Source organism: Hyaena hyaena, unplaced genomic scaffold, assembly GCF_003009895.1.
Source record: "Hyaena hyaena isolate Hyena2069 unplaced genomic scaffold, ASM300989v1 scaffold_330, whole genome shotgun sequence".
NCBI classification, from domain to species: Eukaryota; Metazoa; Chordata; class Mammalia; order Carnivora; family Hyaenidae; genus Hyaena; species Hyaena hyaena.
The window spans coordinates 1,249,907-1,266,864 of NW_024080961.1; the positions used below are offsets into that span (position 1 = coordinate 1,249,907).

At 38.5% G+C, this 16,958-nt stretch overlaps 1 protein-coding gene across 1 annotated transcript in view; it reads left to right on the forward strand.

The window, feature by feature from the left end:
• RSBN1 (round spermatid basic protein 1) overlaps nt 1-16,514 on the forward strand; it is a 42,786-nt gene extending 26,272 nt beyond the window's left edge. Inside the window, exons 3-7 of the mRNA XM_039249102.1 lie at nt 6,421-6,558; nt 6,849-6,991; nt 13,664-13,831; nt 14,972-15,080; nt 15,706-16,514. Coding sequence (XP_039105033.1) covers nt 6,421-6,558; nt 6,849-6,991; nt 13,664-13,831; nt 14,972-15,080; nt 15,706-16,176 — 1,029 coding nt within the window. The 3' untranslated portion in view covers nt 16,177-16,514. The remainder of the gene's footprint in view (nt 1-6,420; nt 6,559-6,848; nt 6,992-13,663; nt 13,832-14,971; nt 15,081-15,705) is intronic.
• The last annotated feature ends 444 nt before the right edge of the window (nt 16,515-16,958 follow it).

Sequence of the window (16,958 nt, forward strand, 5' to 3'; positions counted from 1 at the left end):
GCTCTGTTCAGGACAGTGTCTGACATACCATAAACAGTAAACTTTTGTTCAGTGAGTGATGTCCACTTCCTGTAATTTCTGTTTTTCATTCATGTAAGCCCACTCTTCGACTTCAATCTTCTCAAATACTTTCTTTGTTTTTTAATGTTTGAGAGAGAACGCGTGCATGTGTGCACAAATGGGGGAGGGGCAGATACACACGCACACACGCGCGCGCGCGCGCACACACACACACACAGAATCTGAAGCAGGCTTCAGGCTCTGCTCTTCCAGCACAGAGCCTGGCACAGCACTTGAACCCACAAACTGCAAGATCATGACCTGAGGCGAAGTCCGTCACTTAATCCAGTGAGCCACCCAGGTGTCCTAGTTACAGACTTTTAAAAGCTGAGAGCAGGAGCTTATACTCTGGATGTCATCTGTTTAGTACAGAGCTGTGTCTCCCTGACTATACAAAGTAAGGGCATATGTTGTGGGTTTGGTTCCAGAGCACCATAATAAAGCAAGTGAAATGAATGTTTTCATTTCCCTGTGTACATAAGAATTATGTTTGCATTGCACTGTAGGCTAGTGAGTATGCAGTAGCAATATGTCTAAAGAAACAATGCACATACTTTAATTTAAAAATACCCTATTGCCAAAAAATACTGACTGCCATCATCTGTGCTTTCGGCAAGTTGCAATTTTTTTTGCTGGCAGTGGGTTTGATGTGGATGCTGCTGACTGAAGAGGGTGATGGCCACTGAAGGCTGGGTGGCTCTGGCAATTTCTGAAGACAGCTGTGAACTTTGCCCCATTGATCGACTCTTTCTTTCACAAACAATTCTCTGTAGCATGTGAAGCTGTTTGACAGCACTTTGCCCACAGTAGAACTTCTTTCAAAATTGGAGTCAGTCCTCTCAAACCCTGCTACTGCTTTATCAATGAAGTTTCTGGAATGTTCTAAATCCTGTGTTGTCATTTCAACAGTCTGCACAGCATCTTCACCAGGGGCAGATTCCATCTCAAACCACTGTCTGCACATCTGTCACAGGCAGCTCCTCAACCGTTCAAGTTTGATCGTGAGATCGTAGCTGTTCAGTCCCATCTTCAGGCTCCACTTCTCATTCTAGTTCACTTGCTGTTTCCACCACATCCACAGCTACTGCCTCCCCTGGAGTCTGCAACCCCTCAAAGTCTTCCATGAGGGCTGGATTCAACACTCCAAATGCCTCTGTTAATGTTGTATTTTCACCTTTTCCTATGAATCACAAATGTTCTTTTTTTTCCTTTTTTTATGTTTTTTTAATTTTGAGAGAGAGTGCATGTGCACGTGAGCAAGGGGAGGGGCATAGTGAGAGGGAGAAAGAGAGAATCCCTTCTGCGCTGTCAGTGTAGAGCCTGATGTGGGCTTGATGTCATGAATCGTGAGATCATGACCTGAGCCTAACTCAAAGAGTTCAGGAGGTAGATGGTTAACTGACTGAGCCACCCAGACACCCTATGAATGTTCTTAATGGCAACTAGGAATGGTGAATCCTTTCCAGATTTTCCATTTACTTTGCCCAGCTCCATCAGAGGAATGAATCACTATCTGTGGCGGTGACCTTTTACAAAATGTTTTTGTTTTTGTTTTTTTAAATAATAAGACTTGAAAATTAAAATGACTCCTTGAGCCATGGACTGCAGAATAGTTGCTGTGTTAGCAGGCATGAAAACAGTATTAATTTCATTGACCATCTCCATCAGAGAGCCCTTGAGAAGCCAGGCACATTGTCAGTGAGCAGTAGTATTTTGAAAGGTATCTTTTTTTTCTGAGCAGTAGGTCTCAACAGTGAGCTTAAAATATTCAGTAAACCATGCTGTAAGCAGATGTGCTGTCATCCAGGCTTTGTGTTCCATTTAGAGAGCACAGGAAGAATAGATTAGTGTAGTTCTTACGGGCCCTACATGTTTTGGAATATGGTAGGTGAGTGTTGGTTTCAACTTAGAGTCACCGGCTACATTACCCTCGCATACAAGAGTCAGCCTGTCCCTTGAAGCTTAGAAGCCAGGCACTGACTTCTCTAGCTGTGAAAATCCTAGATGGCATCTTCTTTCAATATAAGGCTATTTTGCCTGTGTTGAAAATCTGTTACTTAACGTAGCCACGTTCATTAATTGTCTTTGCTGAATCTTTTGGAGAACTTGCTACATCTACGTAGGCCCTTGCTGCTTCACTGTGTGCTTTTCTGTTATGGAGATGGCCTCTTTCCTTAAATCTCATGAACCAAACTCCTTCCTTACCTCTCTCAGCCTTCCTAGAATTGATAAGAGTTGGCCTCTGCTCTGAGTTAGGCTGTGGCTTAAAGGAATGTTGTCTGGTTTGATCTTCTATCCAAACCACTAGAACTTGCTCTGTGTTAGCTGTAAAGCTCTTTCTTATCATTCGTGTGTTGAACTGTAGTAGCACTTTTAATTTCCTTCCAAAAATGTTCCTTTATTCACAACTTTTGGCCTGTCTTGGCTTTTTACCTGTATTACAAAGCTGATTCACTTCTCGCTCTTGGGGTGCCTGGGTGGCTCAGCCAGTTGAGCATCTGACTTTGGCTCAGGTCATGATCTCGCAGTTCGTGGGTTCAAACCCCATGTCGGGCTCTGTGCTGACAGCATGGAGCCTGCTTCGAATTCTGTCTCCTGCTCTCTCTCTGCCCCTTCCCTGCTGATGTGCTCTCTCTCGCTCTCTCTCTCTCTTTCAAAAATAAACTTTAAAATAATAATAATAATAGTCTCTTGCTCTTGATTTAAAATGAGACACCTGTGGCTCTTCCTTTCGCTTAAACACTTCAAGGCCATTGTAGAGTCATTAAATGAACTAGTTTCAGTTTTGTTGTGTCCTGGGGAATAGGCCAAGCCTGAGGAGGAGAGAGAGAGATGGGGGGGATAGCTGATCAGTAAAGCTGAGCACACAATATTTATAGATTAAGTTCACTATCTCAATGTGGTGTGGTTTGTGGTGCCTCAAAACAATTACAGTAATAACGAAAAAGAGCACTGATCACAGATCATCATAACAAATAAAATAATAATGAAAAAGTTTGAAATACTTTGACAGTCACCAAAAATTTGCTTACAGAATGAGCAAATGTTAGAAAATGGTGCTGATAAGCTTACTCTTGGCTGGGTTGACTCAGACATTCAATTTGTAAAAAATGGAGTTATCTGTGAAGCATACTATCTGTGAAGTGCAGTAAAGTGAAGTGCAATAAAATGGTGTGTGCTGCTATGCAAGATCTGAGACGTAGGCTAAACCACCATAACAAAGAGATGTCGCATACAGTGGCTAGAACAAAATAAAAGTTTCTCTAGAGTAGCAAATCCGGAGGTTAGTCAGCCCTGTTCTGTTACATTATGTCATCCAGGATTCTCCTTTCCTTTTAAGTTTTGGCAGTCCCGTTGGTGGTAGTGTCTGCATAGTTGAACCTGACTCTCACCACAGAAAGAGAAAGTAGAGGTCAAGCTGCTTACTTACAAAGGCATGCTCTGGAAATTGCATATGGAATTTAGAGTAAGATCTCATTGGCCAGAACTTAGTTCCAGGCCATACTTGGTTGCCGAGGAGCCTCGCTCATTGGCTGTATGCCCAGGAAGTTCTTTTTCTAAAAAGAAGAGTAGAATTAATTGTTTGGCATTGGTGTCACACATTTGGTACATGTCGAGTTTCTGGTCATAAGTGCTGTCCATCTTCTGACTTGTGTATTAATTATAATGCTTTATACATGTTAGCATTTATGAGCATTTTTACACAAATGATACACTTTATCACCTTTACTACTACTATTATTTTTTAATTAAAGAAAAATTTTTTTTACTTTTTTTTTTTTTGCCCCAGTTTAATGGCTGCTTTTTACATCCTTTCTAGCCACAGGATAAATTATAAGTTTATAATACTACATTTTTATATAAAAAATAATTCAATCCCCTCTTTTTAGGTTTACTTCCTTTCTCTTTCCAAATAGGAAAGGATGCTTTATATTTATTCATGTCACATATTAATTACCCTTGGTGTTTGCATTTTACGTTGTCTTCAAGTTCATTGCCATTGATTTAATTGGGTTTAAATTAGGTAAACTTCAAACACTGTGATATAAAAATATTCAGTCTTACTTTGTGTTTAATGTGAATTCCTTCAATAATTAATGCATTAAGAGTTGCATCATCTCAAAGCTGGCAAAACTGGCACACGGCAGTGTGCTTTCTCAGGATTAGTTCCCAGGTCTGTAAACTTTAAATTGTGAGGTGTCTCTAGGGTCATTCTCACACAAAATGCCGCTATTCTGTATATTTGAAAGCCTTTCTTGGTAAAGGAATTTCTGATCATTGGGAATAGTTGGTGGGGGTGTTGTGGGAAGATGATACTTCTCACAACTCCTGAAAGCATGCGATTCCTAGAACTGGTACTGAAGGTTAGTAAATCTGCTTTAGTTGTTTTAGGGTACTTGGCTAGGAAAGGTTAGAGTAAGGCTTAGAAAAGCTTCCCTACTTCTCCTTCGTTATCTCTGCATCCCATGATCGTCCTCTTCCCGTCTGCCTGCCCTGACTTTCATAGCATGATGGTCGTATGAATGATTGGAAGGTAACTTGTACAAATACATGTGCAAAGTAATTTTGTCCTGAGTAGTTGCTGCTTAATGATCATGTAAAGTGATTCGGGGAAAGATTTGTAAGGAATTAATAAATCCCTGATATTTGAGAATAGGATCTAAGACCTTTTTTTCTGTTTGCATTGCATATGTATAGGGGTGCTATTAAATTGTCACAGAAAAAGATAGTGAGTTCTGAGAATGCTGCTAAAGAACTAATAGTAAAGAACGGTGTAAGAAATACTAGATGGTCATTTATGGCCTGTATTGAGGCAAAATGATATTTAAAATAATCCCAGTTGATTCTTAAAATTTTTCTAATGTTCAGTAGAGACCTGCCTTATAAAGGTACAACTATGTGTTAGGCTTTTCAATCTAATCTGCACTATAACTAAGATAAAGAATGCTTGATTACTGATCCAAGATGGAAATTCTGGTTAGAATGTAGCATTTTTAGTTTAGTTATCTGTATGCATGGCTTGTCTTCACCCTTGAGAAACATTTCATTCATTCATTCATTCATTCAGTTTTAAGTTTGTTTGAGAGAGAGAGTGCAGGGAAGGGGCAGAGAGAGAGAATACCACTGAGAAACTGAGAATCGCCCTGAGAAACAATTCATTTTAAATTGGAGGTGGGAAAGGGCACCTGGGTGGCTCAGTCAGTTAAGGGTCTGACTTGGTTTCAGCTCAGGTCATGATCTCACAGTTCTGTGGGTTTGAGTTCCATGTTGGGCTCTGTGCTGACAGGTCAGAGCCTGGAGCCTGCTTCGGATTCTGTGTCTCCCTCTCTTTCTGCCTTTCCCCTACTTGTGCACACTTGTGCACATTCTCTCTCTCTCTCTCTCTCTCTCTCTCAAAAATAAGTAAACTTAGAAAAAGAAAAAAATTGGATGTGGGAATATAAGAAAATCTAAAAAGTGACAGAGAAAAATAATATCACATTGTATCGAATCAACTGGTAGATCCCATTAAAAATTTTTTTATTCCAATTAGTTAACATACAGTGTAATCTTAGTTTCAGGTGTACTAGTAGATTCCATTTGAACACTTGGATTCACTGGGCTACAAATTGGCATAAAATATGCCCTGAGTTCACTAGAGAGTTGATATAAAGAAAATGTCTATGTGCTTCAGAAAAGGAAAAGATCATGAAGGAAGACTTCCAGAAGGAAAGAACTGAACTTTGAAAGATAAGATTTGGGTTGACAGAAAAGAAGACATTCCAGACAGGGCATGTTTAACAGAAAAATCATTGCAGGTCAAAGTAAGTTTGGCGTAAGTTGGGTAGACAAACAGACCAGTTTGCCTAGGGTAGTGGATCTTCTGTACAAGTAACTGGAGGGAGATTGGGTTTGATAACAACCTGGTACCTTGCCTCATGTGAAGGTGTTCACTAGGGAGTACAAAATGGATACGGAAGATTTATCTGACTGTGGTCTCTTTTTTCTCTGCCCTGCCAATTTTACTGTTTGTCAGTTTTTTTCCTAAATAAAGATCAGTTTAGAGTTTTCAAAGTATAAAAATCATCATTCTCAGAGACGTTTAAGTACATCTTAATGTCTTCACTGTTTCTTTGAGATGTTGGGATCATAGACTAACTTGCTCTTTGAAATTTCTGTTTGTGGCATTTCATCAGATGACTGTGTTTGTCAGTGTGTTAGGGCACCTGTCCGTGACTATGGTCTTTATCCAAGGTGCTGACCATTGAGTTCATAGTAGGTAAAAGAAATAGCAACATTGGAAACAGTACTCTTTTCTACTTCTTGAATGATATTACAGTGTATTTCATTCCTTTCTTTTCCCTCTGTACTTTATCTCAGGTCAACAGGACATACTGCTGCGGCACCTACCGGGCAGGCCCCATGCGGCAGATAAGTCTTGTTGGAGCAGTAGATGAAGAAGTTGGTGACTATTTCCCAGAGTTCCTGGATATGTTAGAAGAATCACCATTTCTGAAAGTGAGTATTAATTCCAATATTAGAGTTCTGATCATTACTTAAGTGGATACTTTCTATTTAAAAAATGTTACGTTAATTACATTCTATTGAGTGTTTTGAATAGACATGTTTAAAAAATTAGTTCAGAATAATTAACTTCAATGATTCTTTTTTTCATATAAATTACTATCTAATACAGCATTTCTTTCTTCGTACACACATACAGAATCAACTTCTGAGCTTTCTTTTGGGTGGTGGTGGGGTTAGCTTGTAAGTAGTCATTTAACGTGACTCATTTATCTGACTTCTAGATGACTCTGCCCTGGGGTACACTGTCCAGCCTCCGACTCCAGTGTAGGTCCCAGAGTGATGATGGGCCTATCATGTGGGTGAGGCCAGGAGAGCAGATGGTCCCGACAGCAGACATGCCAAAGTCGCCCTTCAAAAGACGACGGTAAACATTTGTTTTTCCCAAATAAGCAAATGCACTTTTTAAGAGTTTGGTTGCTAATAAAAATGATTGAGACCTGAGCACAGTGTGGAAACCACTGTGAGAGCTCTCTGAAGTAAATCTTTATCGGTCAGTTTCCTAGGCCAGCCTTCTCATTATATAGTCATTAGAGTGAGGCAGCCTACTAAAAAACCAGCTTTAATTTTTGCCTGTTTTCTTAAAGCCTGAGTCCTAACTGCCTACAAAATGAAAGTCCAAACTCCATTGTGTAGTCTACAAGGATCTTTCATTATCTGGCCCCTACGGTTCTTCTAGCTAGATCGTTTCCAGTCTCCTCCAGCCAGGCAGAGTTCAGTTTTCAGACCGTGGTCCTCCATAAATCCGTGCTTTTGCACTGGTCTTTTTACTTGCAGTGGCTTCTCCCTCATTTTCCTCTCTGCCTGACAGGTTGTTAATAAATTTTCAAAACTGAACTTAGGTGTCACTTCCCTTGTGAAGCACTGAAAATTAATTGTTCCCTTCTCTGTGTTCACACATCATTCTTCATTAATGCTCTGTTTACATGTTTTTGTTCTTTTACTAAATTTTGAGCCCTGAGGACAGTGACTGTGCTTTGTTCTTCTCCGTCTCCATGACACACAAGCAAGTGCTCAGTGTTTGCTGAATGAGACCAGTGATGTAGGTCTCCTACAGTAACTCGCACTGGGCTAATGTACTTTGTGTTTCAGACAATACGTGTAGATTAACGTATTCTAGTACTGTGAAAAATCTAATCTAATGATACTGAAAATGATTCATATTTGCTTAGGCTATGGAAATAGCAACCTCAGATAAGTACCCGGAAGTGAGTGTTAATGGACTAGCGTAGACCTTACCTTAAAGCTCATAGGGGAAAGGTGCTAAAGCTAAGTATGGAATAACCTTAGGTACTTTAGATACTGCGCAAAAATAATATATGAAAACTGTATGTGAATGTAAGGTGATTGCATGGAGGAACATGGCAGTAAACTAAAATTTCTGTACATTGCTAGACCACAGCAGGTTTTGTACATCATGATGATGAGTCTTGAAATTCTAAATTCTTGGGGCGCCTGGATGGCTCAGTTGGTTGAGCGTCTGACTTCGGCTCAGGTCATGATCTCGCAGCTTGTGAGTTTGAGCCCCGCGTCGGCCTCTGTGCTGGCAACTCGGAACCTGGAGCTGCTTCAGATTCTGTGTCTCCCTCTCTCTACCCCTAATCCATTTGCATTCTGTCTCTGTCTCTCTCAAAAATAAATAAACATTAAAAATTTTTTAAAAAATTCTAAATTCTTAAGTCCTGTATATATACATTTTTTGTTCTATGATCTTTCCAAAAAGGAAATGACCATTGTTTGTTTCTTGATTATTACAAACTTACTGAAAAATCAGATAATAGTAAAAAAAGAAGGCAAAATATAGCCATAATCCCGCTCATTGAGACATATCAACCTTTCAGATTTTAGTTTGTGTTATAAACTTTGTACACAAATGAGCTCATTCTTTAAGACTTGGTGTCTTTTTTCTAACCCCTTAAGTTTATGTGTTCTATTAGATGCAGCTAATTTCTTTTCTTTTTTTTTTTTTAATGTTTTATTTATTTCTGGGAGAGAGGGAGTGAGTGAGCAAGCAGGGGAGGGTCAGAGAGAGAGGGAGACACAGAATCTGAAGGAGGCTCCAGACTTTGAGCTAGCCGTCAGCACAGAGCCCGATGCGGGGCTCAAACCCACGAACGGTGACATCATGACCTGAGTCGAAGTCAAATGCTTAACCCAGTGAGCCACCCAGGTGCCCCTATATTGTCATTTCTAAGGGACTACATTGTTCTCACTGAGTGGTTGTATCAAGATTTATTTAACCAATTCTTTTTTAGTGTAAATTGCTTTTAATCTTTGACAAACATGACAGTGGTATGCTGGAGCCAGCCCACAGGGCCATTGTTAGCCTCCCAGTTCCACCATTGAATGAGGTCACATTAGTTGCTTGAAATTGGCCATGTTGGGAGTATTTATACCACAGAAATCAGCTACAGTCAGCCATCTTCCCCCAAAGCCAGTTTTAGGAAATGTGTAACACATCACTGATTAGGGGGTCCTTGTGGGCTGGCTGCATGGATGACTGGTTGGTAGGTAGCTAGATATATATCTTTGTGCATATGCATGTTTATTTTCTTAGTACAAATTTAAAGGCACAGAGTGTAGGGGTGCCTGGGTGGCTCAGTCAGTTGAGCATCTAGCTCTTGATCTCGGCTTAGGTCTTTATCTCAGGATCATGATTTCAAGCCCCTGTATTGGGCTCTGCACTGGGCATGAAGCCTCCTTAAAGCAAACCAAACAGAAAAAGCAAAAGTGCAGAGTATATACGCCTTTCTAATTGTTCCAGTAGTGTATACTCAAACCCAAGTAGAGCCCCCCCTTAACATTTTGCTTTTAACTTTGTTGATCCTATTGGGCAAAAATGTCTCATTTTAATTAGTTTTTCTTTGAGGGTTTGTGTTTCTTCTTTAGTGATTCTTTTTTCATTTTACCCATATTTCTACTAGGCTGTTTTTTATTTAAAATTCTCTATATATTATGACTATTAACTTTTTTTTAATGTTGGACTTTTCCTCATTCTTTTAGCTTCAGGTTTTTTCCTTAGTTACTCCCCCTACCGCCTTATTTTTCTTTACTCAGAGAGATTTTTATGTGTTGTCAGATCTACCTTTTCCTCTGAGGTTTCTCTTCTACTGGTAGGCTTAGAAATGCCTTCTCTCATTTAGTATTATAAAATACTCATCTATATTTTCTCCTACGACTTTTGTGATTTCAGTATTTACTTGTTTTACTTACATAGTATTGATTTCATGATGGAGGGATTGATCTTTTTTTCGAAGTAGCTAGGCAGCTGTACCAACATCATTTACTTAATTATTTTTTCTTCACTAATCTGAGGGGCTGTCAAATTTTATTTTTATTGGGGTTAAATATTCTTATGAAAAGCATCCAAAGGCACTTTGAATTAGAGTAAATCAGAACTTAAAACACTAATGTCCTCTTTTTGCGTTAATGAGAATGCTCTGTTGCTGAAAATGGTGGAATCAGTGTGAGAAGGCTCAGGTGATCAAGGGCACTGCTAATGAAGATGGTCTTTGAATTTATGGACTTTAAAGATCAAGAGATAACATGCACAGGGTTTTCAAAAATCAAATAGTACGGTAGGGTATGTAATGAAAAATCCTGGCCACCTTTCCGTCCAGATGCAGATACCTTTTTACCAGAGGCAAAAACCATTTCTATTTGTAATGCCTTTCGTTTTCAGACTTTGGCAGGAAATTTGTCAATTTCTTGGTATGATAGATAAGGGCTCCTTCCCTTCACCTGTTCTCCAAATAGTTAGATGACTCTCTACTTTCTTCCTCCTCCTTTCTGCTTTTTGTCAAATGTGCTTATACATTGTTGAGGTTAATTCATATTCTGCTTTAAAACCATAATTAGGTTTTATATACTTTGTCAATAGATGTATTGTAGGATTTGAAAGCCAGTAAATGTCATTTATGTTATGGGAAGGTAAGTTTATGCAGCCCCAACCAATAGGCTAAAAAGTTATGTTTTAAAGTTCCAGTGTTACATTATTACTCAAAGTGGTAATATTCAAAAGAATCTTTCTTTCCTGTATTTCACCTAGATACTGAAAATCATGCCACATTTTACGTAAATAGTTTCGTGTTTGGATTGTGCTTTTTTTTTTTTTTTTTAATCTGTTTTCTCTGCAGTTTCTGGTTGCCCCTCTTTTGAAGTGGGGGACATATACTTTTCTTGCCTATACCCCTAATATTTTCTGTTCTCTTTTTTTGCTCCAAATACATTTCTTTCTTATAAAATCACACCTTTTATTCTGTGGCTATGACATTGGCTATGGTTTCTTTATACAGTCCTTTTTGTTTTCTGTTGTTTTGAGAAGGTCAGTAATTACCTTGGATTCTGTGCTTTTATCATATCCTCAAGAATCCAAAACTTTAATCATACTGTATGCTCTAACACATAACATTTTTACCTGGAAATCTTTTGGAGCTCTTTGTTCTCTTAAATGTGAAGAACTTCTTTCAGTTATCAACCTGGAACTTCCCACTTAATGCATTTCTGCATTAACCTGCAGTTGTCTCTTGGGTTTATTTCTTTCTTTTGATTTAGGACATTCTCAAGTAACATTCTAAGAAAAGGGAGAAGGAATATTCTGAGTCATGATATGTCTGAAAATTTCTTTTTCTGTCATTAAATAGGATTGATAGTTTAGCTGGATTCCAGAGGATGTATTTTCCCTTAAAACTTGTAGCATTACCACAGTATCTTCTGATACCTAGTATTGTTTACGGTAAGTCTTAATGCCAGTGTAATTTTTTTTTTTTTATAGGTAACCTATTTTCTTTTCCTCTCTAAAAGCTTAATTTCACAATGATAGGTCTTTGGGTCTTTCATTCTTATTATATTTAAACTTTGTGATTTGATAGTTCCCTTAAAGATTCTTGTCTCCTTTCATTTCATTGTCTCCTTTCATTTTCTGTTATTTCTTTCTGAAACTACTGCTGGCTGAGTGATAGATCTCCCAGTTTGGTTATCCTTATATTTCCTATTATCTGTTTCCTTTTGATTTGGGGACATTCACTTGACTTTGTGTCTTTTGAATTCTTACATTTTCAGCATTGTTTATTTTAGTCTTTGTCAGGCTGCTGCAGGCTGTCTTCACATATTTGGTGATTTGTGGTTGTTGTATTCATATTTAGAAATAAAGCATTGGGCTTACTGGGCATTCTGTTTGTATTTCAGTGAGGCTTATCACTAGGTAGGCTTCACCTTAGAGTTAATAGGCATAGAACTGGGCATGAAAGGGTATGGCCACATGCCAGAGGGTTACATTAGTCTATGAATATGGTAAGTTTAGTGTGTTTGGAGAAGAACATGAAGGGTTTTTTTTTGTTTGTTTCTGTTTTTCTTAGAGTTTATCAGGATGCTTTTGCCTACAAGCAACAAAAATTTGATTAAAACTGGTTCATAAAATATTATTGTGTGTATTGACTCTAGAGAGCTTGGCTCTAGGCACTATATATATATATATATATGTGTGTGTGTGTGTGTATGTGTGTGTATATATATGTGTGTGTGTATATATATATGTGTGTGTATATATATGTGTGTGTATATGTGTGTGTGTGTATATGTGTGTATATATATGTGTGTGTGTATATATGTATATATATATATATATATATATACATATATACACACACACAGTCAGTGACTTAGTACTTTCATCAAGGAATCTGGTGTTTTCCTTTTCTCTGCTCTCATACTCTCAGCCTGGGCTTTGTACTCACAGTGGCTTTATGTTGCTGGATGATTGTTGCAGTTCTAGGCATTACATATGGATCTGGTTATATGCAATAGAAGAAGAAAAGCCTTCTTTTCTTTTCTTACTTCTGTCATAGAAGCTAGGAAACTTCCCAGAAGTCTCCTTAGCAGATTTCCTCTCTTACTGCTGGCCAGAATCAGTTTGTATCCATTTTTAAACCATTTCACTGTCAAGGGGAATGCGCTTACCACAGTTGGTCAGGATTCGTCAGGATCTGCCTTTGAAACTTGTAAATGAGGTCCCTTATGGGCCAGGAGCAGACACCTAATGAGAATCAGAGTTCTGTCAGGGAAATAGATAGGATAGGTGAGTGCTGCATGGGTCAGCCATAGCATGGGGGTCAGATGGGTAGCCACAGCGGTGGTGGGCAACTGGTTTATTTGCAGAATTTCACTTTAATTCCCCCTTTCTCAGCCTTACTTCATTTCTGTCTGTAACATCATTATAATGTGTGTGTGTGCGCGCGTGCGCACGCGTGTGCGTGTGTGTACGCCTCTTTGTGTACTCCAAGGTCTTTGGGCAGGCCAGCTGCCTTTTTAGGTGCCATTCCCTTCTAGTGTATTCTAGGCCTGTGGCTTTCTCTGCTCAGTTTTATTAGACCAAGACACTTTTAATCATTTTCTGTCTTCCAGAAGTTTGTTGGTATTGTTCATTTACTAATTCATTTTGTTGTTTCTTATTCATTCCTTTACTGTCACCTTTCAAGTATTATATTTAGAAATTTTGAGCACATAAAAAAGCAGAAGGTAAAGTCTCACGTATTCAAAGTCAACAGTTTTCAACTCACAGCCAGTTATGTTTCATCTGTATTATTATCCATTCGTGCATCTCCTCTCCCCCACCCTTGCCATATTAGTTTGAAGCTTTTTACTTTCATTTTAATGTGGAAGGAGATCATGTACATGCTCAGTTTTCCATCTTGAATCAAGTCTAGTAGAGTGTTTTGAGAGTTAAGATGACTGAGGGTGAAGAAACATACAGCCTTGAACTTTGAATTGTGTTCTCCATTGCTTGAAAACTAAATTTTATAGATTGTAACACTACATTTGAGCCAAATCAAAAATATACCCTCTATATTATCATGGCATCCCGAGAGAAGGCAATGACGTTAAGCATTACAGTATATAGTGTGTTCAGTGTTAATGATCAAAATCATTGACCCCTTATCAGTCCTGATCTTATTTAAAATTTGATATTTTAGCAGACTTTTTGCCTTACTGGTATTAATACTTTCCCCTCTCCTTTACTTTGCAACCAAATCAACTCCAGATCAATGAATGAAATTAAAAATCTCCAGTACCTACCTCGGACCAGTGAACCCCGTGAAGTCCTCTTTGAAGACAGGACGAGAGCACACGCTGACCATGTAGGTCAGGGGTTTGACTGGCAGAGTACGGCTGCTGTTGGGGTTTTGAAAGCTGTTCAGTTTGGTGAATGGTAAGTTAATGAAACTCAGCTGCAAGGTTGGTAATGTTGTCTGAGAAAATGTGGACTCAGTTTAAAAGGTTGGGGCCTACTTTTTTTGAAAGAAATTGTGGCTCACTACCTATCACATACAATGGAAAATCTTAGCCATTTTAAGTGTATATTTCAGTGGTGTTAGGTATATTTACATTGTTGCAAAGGAGATTTTGAGAGCTTTTTTGTCTTGCAAAACTGTAACTCTGTGCTCATTAAGTAGTAACTCCATTTCTCCTCTCTTCCCAGCTCCTGCTAACCTTCATTGTACTTAGTGTTTCTATGAATTTGACTACTTTAAATACTTTATTTAAGTGGAATTATAGTAGTTTTCTGAGACTGGCTTATTTTAGCTAACATAGTATCTTCAGGGTTCATCCATATTGTACCATTTGTCATAATTTCCTGCCTTTTTCATGCTGACTAGTATTGCATTGTATGCATATGGTACCTTTGGTTTATCTGCATTCATTCGTCAGTGGACACTTGGGTTGCTTCCACCTTTTGGCTGCTCTGAACAAATAAATGTCTCTACTTTCAGTCTTTTGGGTATATCTCTCTTTTGGGTATATCTTCCAGAAGAGGAATTGCTGGATCATTTGATAATTCTATTTTTAATTTTTGAAGGAATTGCTATACTATTTTCCACAGTGGCTGCATCCTTTTACACTCAGTTGGAACCCAAAGCTCAGAGCATGGAATTTAGTTTATCTAAAAACTGTTTTGTTTTTCATATTTATAACTTCAGGGCCTTCAGTAGTACTGTAGAGTTTGGTCTGACCTTTTTTTGGAAGCATAGTTCAATCACAGCTTGACAGTAAGTATTTCAAGTTAAAGATCATTCCGTTTTTCCCCCCCTCTCTATTTTGAGAACTGGGAGGTGTGATATTTATGTGGCTGGTATGTTTTTTGTAACAACTAATCTAATTTTAACTTTTTTAAACAGCTTTATGGGTGTATCATTTATTTTTTAAATGTTGGTTAAAGAAGCAAATGTATATTCCTGTGCATCTATTTTTGTGCTAGTAGTAACAGTTCCAGGAATAGGAGAACTGTAATTTGTCATCATTTTCCGTTACGAGATACACATTTCTAAAACTTAATTTTTGTTAATCTTAGGAGTGACCAACCTCGTATAACCAAAGATGTGATTTGTTTTCATGCTGAGGATTTTACTGATGTTGTACAGAGACTTCAGTTAGACCTTCATGAACCTCCAGTTTCCCAGGTAAAACTCTTGGCTTTTTTGTTACCTTTTGGGTGAGATCATAGAAATAAATATCTGTACCCAGTTTATTTTGCATTTGATCTCGTAGTTGGATACACGGGATGGTAAATTTAATTTCGGCACTCTTAAAAGCTATGTGTGGAGGGAGTCAAAAATCATTAATACGGAGCTTCTCAAGCAGAATGCCTGTGATCCCTTTGATCTTTGGGATGCCAGGTGGGCCTAGATGGCCAGAGGGCCCAGACTGGTCTCTTCTGGCCCTGAGCAGTCTCAGCTGATGGCCCCACGGAGCACTGTGTGCCCTCAGCTATAAAAGGCAGCAAATACATGTTGCCCTGCATTGTGGCAAAGAATACTTACTGATATTTAGCTGTACTTTGAGATACTTGTCTAAATGATTCCTTAGCTCCTGACTTCTACCTGTACTTGTTATTAGAGAGGTAGTAAAGTATGAGGAAAAATGTTTCCCAAGCATTGTAGGACATTTTAGAAAGTTGTTACTTAGTGTTGCTTGCCTCTAATTTGGCTCTGCTCCTGTTTTCCTGTGCTAATTCTAATACTTTATTGGACTAAATTACTACACTACATATTTTGAAGTCTCATGCAACTTTTCTTTTTTCTGCAGTGTGTACAGTGGGTGGATGAAGCTAAACTAAACCAAATGAGGCGGGAAGGCATTCGTTATGCTAGAATTCAGCTGTGTGACAATGATATTTACTTCATCCCTAGAAATGTCATTCATCAGTTCAAAACAGTGTCAGCAGTGTGCAGCTTAGCTTGGCATATAAGGCTGAAACAGTACCACCCTGTTGTGGAAGCCACTCAGAACACAGAAAGCGCTTCTAACGTGGACTGTGACTTAACTGGAAAGCGAGAATTAGAAGTCGACTCCCAGTGTGTGAGGGTAAAAACTGAATCTGAAGACACATGCAGAGAGATGCAGCTTTTGACCACGGCTTCATCGTCCTTCCCTTCGTCAGAACTTAATCTACAGCAAGATCAGATGACTCCGCCTATTCCAGTTTTAAAGGTGGAGAGTAGACTGGACTCTGACCAGCAACACAATCTGCAGGAACATTCGAGCACTCCTGTGTGATATGTACATATTCAAACACTTTTTTTAACTTTTTTAAATTTTGATGTGAAGTTATAGTTTTATAACTGGCTTAAGTTAAGTTTTATTGGAGAAATCTTGCCTATAATTCTATAAAGAGAAATGACATTCCACAAATGTCAAGCATATCTTTTTTACACAGATTATGCAAAGTTAAGAGTTGTATCTTATCCCGTTAGTACAGTATGTAATAGTGGGTCTGCTGCTACTTTCTGTTTTAAGGTGTGAGGTAACAATTCAATCTCTTCTTCAAATCAAACTGAGAATTCTCTGGAATAACAGATTCTTATTTGGTAAATTATTCACTTCCCTTAATTTTACCTTGCCTCGTCTCTTGCCATATTTGCTGTTTTTATGATAGAAGATCAGATTTATGCTTTAGTACTTGTGTCTTCATGGCACAGCTCCAATTTCTACAGTAAAAATGGCATAGGTTGCAGGAAAGAGTTCCTGCATCTTGTACGTGGGCAAGTAAGTTCCAACCACAGAGAACAGGTAGTTTCTAAGGAAAATTCAGTGGCTCTCTGGTTTCTTAACAAAAGAGAAAGCACAGCACTTTCTGATCCAAACTGTCTTTTTTTTTTTTTTTTTTTTGTATCTGTTATTTAAAGCCCAGTGGATATTTCAATTAAAATTATCTAAAGATGAATAGTCCTTGGTCATTCATTATCCATGGTTCATGAATCTCTTCTAGAAACATGGTAACTGTGGAAGATAATTGGGGAAAAGAGATCATGTTGACATGATCCTCTCTCATCCTGCCA